This window comes from Armigeres subalbatus, chromosome 3, assembly GCF_024139115.2.
Source record: "Armigeres subalbatus isolate Guangzhou_Male chromosome 3, GZ_Asu_2, whole genome shotgun sequence".
NCBI classification, from domain to species: Eukaryota; Metazoa; Arthropoda; class Insecta; order Diptera; family Culicidae; genus Armigeres; species Armigeres subalbatus.
The window spans coordinates 224,355,162-224,362,460 of NC_085141.1; the positions used below are offsets into that span (position 1 = coordinate 224,355,162).

Consider the following 7,299-nt stretch of genomic DNA (forward strand, 5'->3'; position numbering starts at 1 on the left):
GATTTTTATACGAGTTCACAGCCATCCTGGTTCCGCTCAGTTTGACTGATTGTACCCAACTTAGTTGCTAGTCCTGATTGTCCGAGAAACAACAATAACAGCTCACCAATTTAGGCAAACAGTCCGAGTTCTGCTCCTGTCGAGTATATACCGTGACCTGCCCTAATTCCGCGCATCGCCTAATACCGTGGTTTTCATCAAAAATCAGAACCTGGCTATCATGGACATCGTATTATTTGGTGAAATGTTCAAACATATTATGTTTGCAGTTGCAGTTGAGCTAATTAAACCAACAACCGCGATCGCAAAGATTTCATATTTAAATTCGTGCAAAGTTGTGGTAGTCTGCCGAGACTTGAAAGAAGTTAGCGACGACGAGCTTCTGGAAAATCTGTTGTCCCAAAGAGTAACTGAAATAAAACAGTTGATAAAAATGCGCAACAATCTTAAAACTTCGATGGGAGTGTTCGTACTTACGGTTAAAGGAAAACGGCCCCCAAAGAAGTGAAAATAGGATAAACTGTGCTTGAAACAAGACTAGGTATTTTCTGAAAGTCTCCCTAATAAAGACATAAAAAAAAGACTAGGTACCCGAATCCAATGCGCTGTTTTAAGGGCTTAAAGTTTGTGTAAATTGTGGAAATGAGCATGGAGCGTTCTTAAAAAGAGAAAAGGAAATAATTAAAATCAAAAATTACAAAATAGCACAAACAACACAAAACCATTCAAGTACAAACAGCAGTGAACACCATATAATCTCATGGAATATAAGAGGCTTAAGAGGAAGAAGGTCTGACCTCAATCTCCTTGCAAGTACTTACGGCACAATAGCAATTTGCCTTCATGAAACTATGTGCCAAAATGACAACCAATATAAAATCAGAGAATTTTCAACATACCATCGTCCAAGAGCAAACGGAGCAAGAGCAGCAGGCGGTGTAATAATCGCAGTAAATATTGGAGTACCATTGAACGCCAACCTATTAAATGTATACTTCCCTCCGGGGCACAGATCACTAAAGCGAATATTATGGATCTAATAGAATAAATTCCTGAACCTTCCTTCCTGGTAGGTGACATAAATGCCCAGCATCCCTTATGGGGATCAGATAATATTAGCACTAGAGGTACAACAATAGAAACAATAATAAATTCAAAGAACCTAGTAGTTTTGAATAACGGTGGGAAAACCTAAATACACAGCGGCACAGGAATCGGATCTTGCATCGGCATTTGCATCTGCACTAATCAGCTAGCGGGAATATTGGAGCTTACCGTCTGTGAGGATTCACACGGAAGTGATCACATTCCACTAATTACCTATATCGACACCTTTAAAATCGCTAGCAAGTGATCGTATTCCAAAATGGAAAACAGAATAAACGGATGGACTAAAACACGATGACGTCATGCGCCGATTTTCAGGAAGAAGAAAACATCCGCTGCGTGTTAACAAAAAATGAACCTCGACATGAACATCCGGTGAACTAAAATGCTCTGAGTTAACTTAAGTATTCATCTGCCCGCAGCGGATGTCACTTTTGCGACCGATAAAAAGAAGAATCGTGGAAAAAGAAGATGATCGTGGTTAAGTCCATTGGGGATAAACCCAAAACAACATAAAAGTTGAGATCAGTCTCGCGCGCCATTTTGACTTGTTCGGTCGCATTTAGTTATCGCCTCAAGTTTATAGGTAATAGTGCTTTGTAGTGAATTTTCACAAACATCTATCGGAAACAACTGTCTAGTAAAAAAGCTCGCGCTCTAAATAGTGATATTTGACTCTAGTGTTAATATTCACAAAAAGTGATAAAAAAGCGAAATTTTCGCTCTCGTGACGCCCGCCATCTTGGCATGAAAAGAAGAAGAAAGCATCATGGAGACGGATGATTTTCCTCCAAACCCACCAATACCACCATCACTACAAACAACCCCTACAGCCACAGCAGTCGCAAACGGATCAACATCAGGAAACAGTACAATCACCGGAACCGGAAGAACAAACAAGTAAAACAAAAACAGGACTACCTTTATTCAGACAAAGATGACGCGCCGTTCCGCGTGTACGTTGAACTCTCAGACTCGGACCAACAGAAGAGCATCGACAAAATATCAGTTGGAAGAATGCTGCGCAAAATTTTCGGAATGGCAAACGCCGTAACGGAAATCAAAAATGCAGGAAGAAGAAAGGTATTAGTATATCTCAACAGCTTTTCAGCAGCAAACCGACTCCTAGTAAACGGCATATTACACCCAAAAAACAGATCTTACAATTATTGTATAGAAACGTGGCATATACAAATCTGTAAGGTTTTTATACAGAAATTGTATTAAAATAATACAAATCTGTATAATTTCAATACAACGATTGTATTAAAATCTTCCAAAAACTGTATATGCCCAATTATTATACAATTTCTGTAAGGTTCTTATGCAGAACTGTATTAAAATCTGGCATCCGCTGGTTGGGGGTAGGAACTTTCGAATATAAGGCCTATGTTCCCAAACATCTCATATCGGTGACAGGTGTAATTTCCGGAATACCCACAGACATGTCAGACGAAGACATTATGCAGGATTTACACAGCCTGGTTCCGGTCATGGACGTATATCGGTTCCAACGGTATGTAAACAACGATAAAGTTCCATCAAACCGCGTCAGTGTCACATTTAGGACGAACAAGCTACCGGAGATTGTCAAACTATACAGTTGCTCTGTCAAAGTCGAACCATTTTACAGGAAAGCGTTCCTTTGGGTGATTATAGAATCCTTTAACTGCTTACGCTACAATCATAAAGCAGTAAACTGCCGTAGCAGCCGACGCTGTCACGGATGTGGCGATCGACACGAGTCCGAAGATGCGTACGAAACGTGTGCCAAGCCCAAGCGGTGCCTGTACTGCAAGAAGAGCCACAGTACCACAGATGAAAACTGTCCAGAACGACAACATCAGAACAATATCAAGTCAATAATGGCCAAAAAGGCATTGACTTTCTATGAAGCCACTGATCTTTTTCCATATGCAACTTCGAACCGTTTAAACGCACTCACAGAATTCATGGACGAACCACAACCAGGAGAAAGCGAAGAAAAGGGATATGCAGCTCAGGTAAAAAGGAGCATCTACAATCCGCCGAAGAATCAACGACCCCGCGAAATCCGCAAGAGAAACGAGATTACAAAATCGGACTCCGACGAAGAGGAAAGAAAGCGAACACGAAAAGTGGCATCCAACGTCAACGGAACAGCTCTCAACAACTTACAGAAAGTGAGTGAACAGGAGCAGTGGAGAAAGAAGCTGCAAGATGCAAAAAATCAACAATCACCCCTGCCTCAATCGACGGTCAACCACGCCATCCAAGAGGCACTGCAGCGCTACTACAGCGCAATCATTGCGGACGAGAATCTACAAGGACAAGCGAGAGAAAACCTTATTGAAACAAGCAGAAAACACCTAAGCTTCGACGTAATACACCGTACCTAAACGCAAAACCTTATCAGATACCCTTCATGGATAACGAAAGGAAAGAAATAAACATACTACAAGTCAACGTACAAAGCATCTTCAAACATAAAGAAGAAATACACAGAACACTTATAGGAGGCTCGTATGCCGCGGCCCTTATCTCCGAAACTTGGACGAAACAAGAAAACGAACAATCCAAAAAATACTGCATCAGTGGATATAACAAGGTACTAACTTCCAGACACGACGGATATGGCGGAGCTGCCATATACATCCACAAGGACTATGGTTTCCAGACCCTTACCATACCCCCGACCAGCCACGGCAGTCGATGTGCAGCAATATACGTGCCACTTCTGAAGCTGGTGCTAGCAGCAGTGTATTCTGGCCCCTCAATACCACTACAGGACTTCCGTCAAGACTAAAATCTGATACTAACCGAGTTGGCAAGGTTTCCAAAAGTAATAGTTGGTGGGGACTTCAACTGCCATCATACGCAATGGGGAAACTACAAAACGATTCCACGAGGAACGACCGCACTGCAAGAAATCAACTCATCAGATCTCATCCTACTAAACGACGGTAGCCCCATCTTTCGGCCGCAACAGCTCAATAAAAACGCGTCTGCCATCGATCTCACACTGGCATCTAGCACCCTGCTACTAGACTGTACTTGGACAGTGCTAGAGCAGTCAATCGGAAGCCATCATCTAGTAATCGAAATAAAATGGAATGCCGGAATACCAAATAAAATGAACTTCATTTAAAACAGGAAAAGAATCCTCACAGACCTAGCTGAAATGGATTCGGACTCGATTCGTGGCATTGGTGACCTCTCACGTGAGGTAAGTACTGTAATAAAAAAGAACAAAAAAGTCAACCTATTCAAACCCAAGCACTGGTGGGACAATGAAGTGGAGGCTGCATGGACTACGAAACAGAAGGCACTAGCAACATTTAACCAACACAGCACCTTGGAAAATCTGATCAACCTCAAACGATGTTCTGCCATTTTCCTCAAGAAGAAGAAACAAAACATAAAGGAAAGTATAAACAAACTCGCCGAGGAAATGGACCCACAGACTAGCTCATCCGAGCTGTGGACAAGAATACGTCGCCTTGCCGGAAAGAGAACAAGCACCCGCAACAACATAATACAGGACAGTCCGGAATTAGCGAAGGAATTCATGGACCTTAATCTAGGACCGAGCGATGTCCACCTGGAGGAAGCAAGCAGTTGTTCACTGGTATCCAACTACGACATAATCGACCAAGATAAATGGGACAACATCCTCAGCCGTAAGAAATCGTCTGCACCTGGAGTTGACCGCATCACATACGACATGCTCAAATCGCTGAAACCGGAGGTGACAAAACTTATCCTGATCGACCTCAACCGCTACTGGAGACAAGGAAGTCTTCCAGATCATCTAAAGGAAATCCGCATAATCGCCGTACCCAAACCGGGTAAGGACAATACTACGGCAGCCGGAAACAGGCCTATAGCGCTAGTACCCACCCTGACGAAAACTATCAACACAGCAGTTCTTGACGGACTAAACAAGATCATCGACAGCCAGGAATTATTACCCAAATTGTCTTTTGGGTTCCGCAAAGGACAATCCACGAACACCTGTACCACATACATCACTAACCTCATCCAAGAAAACCGAAGAAAAGGACTAACCGCAATCGGGGTGTTCCTGGACCTGAGCAATGCATTCAACGCCGTCCGCACGGAAACACTTCAACAAATTATGCAAGAATTGAGAATACCCCAGAAGTACATATGCTGGATATCCGGATTTCTGCGTAATCGAGTCGTAACCATCAGAAGTGGGGAAGACCACATCAGAAGAGTTATTAGTAATGGACTACCACAAGGGGACGTCCTTTCCCCGACCCTTTTTAATATATACACCATCGGACTACACAACACCGAAGACGCGGAGGTCGTTCTGGTCCAATATGCAGATGACTTTAGCCTAATAGTAACAGGAAGCAATCTGGAAATCGCCAAAGCAAAAGCGCAAACTTACCTCGACAGGTTTGACGAAAAACCCCGAGAGTTAAATCTTGCAATAAATCCCGAAAAATCCAAGGCGATGCTTTTCAAAGCCACTTATGTGGAATTGGGTCTGAAAATCGGGCAAAACTATCGAAACAGTGATAAACTACAAACACCTAGGAATTTACCTCGATCGTACAAACAGCTTCGGGACTCACATACGCGAACTCTGCCGGAAGATTCAAGAACGATTCAACATGCTAAAAGTCATCGAAAATCAAACATGGTGGCCACCCGGAGACCATGGGACTTTTGTATAAAGCTCTCATACGAAGCGTCGTCGAGTATGGTTGCACTGCGTTTGGAAATGCGAGTAAAACCAACCGAGAAAAACTTCAGGTAATCATCAACCAATGTTGGCGAAAAGTAACAGGATGTTCAAAAACAACTCCAAGAAATACGTTGGCAGCTTTGGTAGGAGACAGTCCTCTAGACATTCGCCTCGAGCAAATCACGAGCAAAGAAATTGCAAAGCACTTTCTAAATAACAGTGTAGTAGCCGAACAGCCGCGATAGATACGCTCACACTAATAGAGCGGACATATCTAAAACACCAGCCCATTTTTGATGCGATTATCCCAGATACCAAAGTATACCACCAGCACAAGCTAGACATCCAAACTACGTTGATAGAAGGAGCGCTAACAATAAGAAACTGCGACCCCCGAGTCCTGAAACAATCATTTCTGTATCAGCAAAATACCAAGTTTAAAAATCGACCCAACATTTACACAGACGCTTCGAAGATTGAAGAGTCCTGTGGGATAGGAGTTTTCTGTGAATTCACCAATCGAAGTATCAGCCTAAAACTTGAACTGGAAACCTGCATAACGACGGCTGAATTGTTCGCCATCCTAGTGGCACTGAATCATCTGAATGACGAAAACATCGTAGGGGCCGTACTGTTCACTGACTCACTTTCATCCTGCCAGATGATAGAAGGGGACATAATCGAAATAGCATCATCTCTGAAGGTAACCATACAGTGGATCCCGAGTCATATCGGAATCAAAGGCAATGACATAGCGGACGAGTTAGCCAAGGCCGGCGCAAACTCCGAGGAAGTTCTGGAAAACGGAATATTTAAACACGACGCATTCAACATCTTCAACCAAAATCGTAAAAACAATACGAATCACTGGTATACCACGTATGCGGAAGAAAAGGGTAAACACTTTTTCTCCATACAACCACACTACAGCGATGCCCCTTGGTACAAAAATAAACAGCTTAATAACCGTGAGGTCCGGACTCTAAATCGATTGATGGCCGGACACAGCTACGCAAACAACTGGCTGGCAAAAATGAAAATAATTCAGGACCCCGAATGCGACGTCTGCCTGACCGAGGACACGGCAGATCACGTCATACTGCACTGCAACAAATACGCCCTGACTCGCTCGGAATTCGATTTCGACGGAAAATTCTGGACGCTGATTGATATATTCAAAACACAAGACTTGCAAACTTTCCGAGACCTCGTTCACTTTTTGAGAAAGGTGAAATTGGATTTATAAAACTACCCCATGGGTGCTTGAGCTTGTGCTAATCCTAAACATACCAAAAACTCCGCAGAATTTTGTAACTGTAATGTAACTTGACAAGAATGTTTTTCCCGGTTTATGTCCTGATTTTCCGGGTTTTCCCGCTTTTTTCCCGGTGACTCCAATTTCCCATCTTTTTCCCGCTTTTCCCGTTTTCCTGGTTCGGTGTTCACCCTCCTTTCTGACTGAAAGGCATCATCATAGGCAAAGAGAAGAAAAA

At 43.0% G+C, this 7,299-nt stretch overlaps 1 protein-coding gene across 1 annotated transcript; it reads left to right on the forward strand.

The window, feature by feature from the left end:
- The first annotated feature begins 4,267 nt into the window (after positions 1 to 4,267).
- LOC134222318 (uncharacterized) lies at positions 4,268 to 7,052 on the forward strand. The gene is made up of 3 exons (XM_062701462.1): positions 4,268 to 4,312; positions 4,364 to 5,819; positions 6,271 to 7,052. Exons 1-3 carry the CDS (start codon positions 4,268 to 4,270, stop codon positions 7,050 to 7,052), a joined length of 2,283 nt encoding a protein of 760 aa, XP_062557446.1.
- Positions 7,053 to 7,299: the final 247 nt, after the last annotated feature.

Excerpts from the sequence above, each read along its gene's own strand:
- LOC134222318 (XM_062701462.1), top strand. The coding sequence starts at position 4,268 with ATGGATTCGGACTCGATTCGTGGCATTGGTGACCTCTCACGTGAG. Across the intron at positions 4,313-4,363 it reads TTGGTGACCTCTCACGTGAG|CACTGGTGGGACAATGAAGT; the intron begins GTAAGTACTGTA and ends TTCAAACCCAAG. Across the intron at positions 5,820-6,270 it reads CTCATACGAAGCGTCGTCGA|ACGCTTCGAAGATTGAAGAG; the intron begins GTATGGTTGCAC and ends ACATTTACACAG.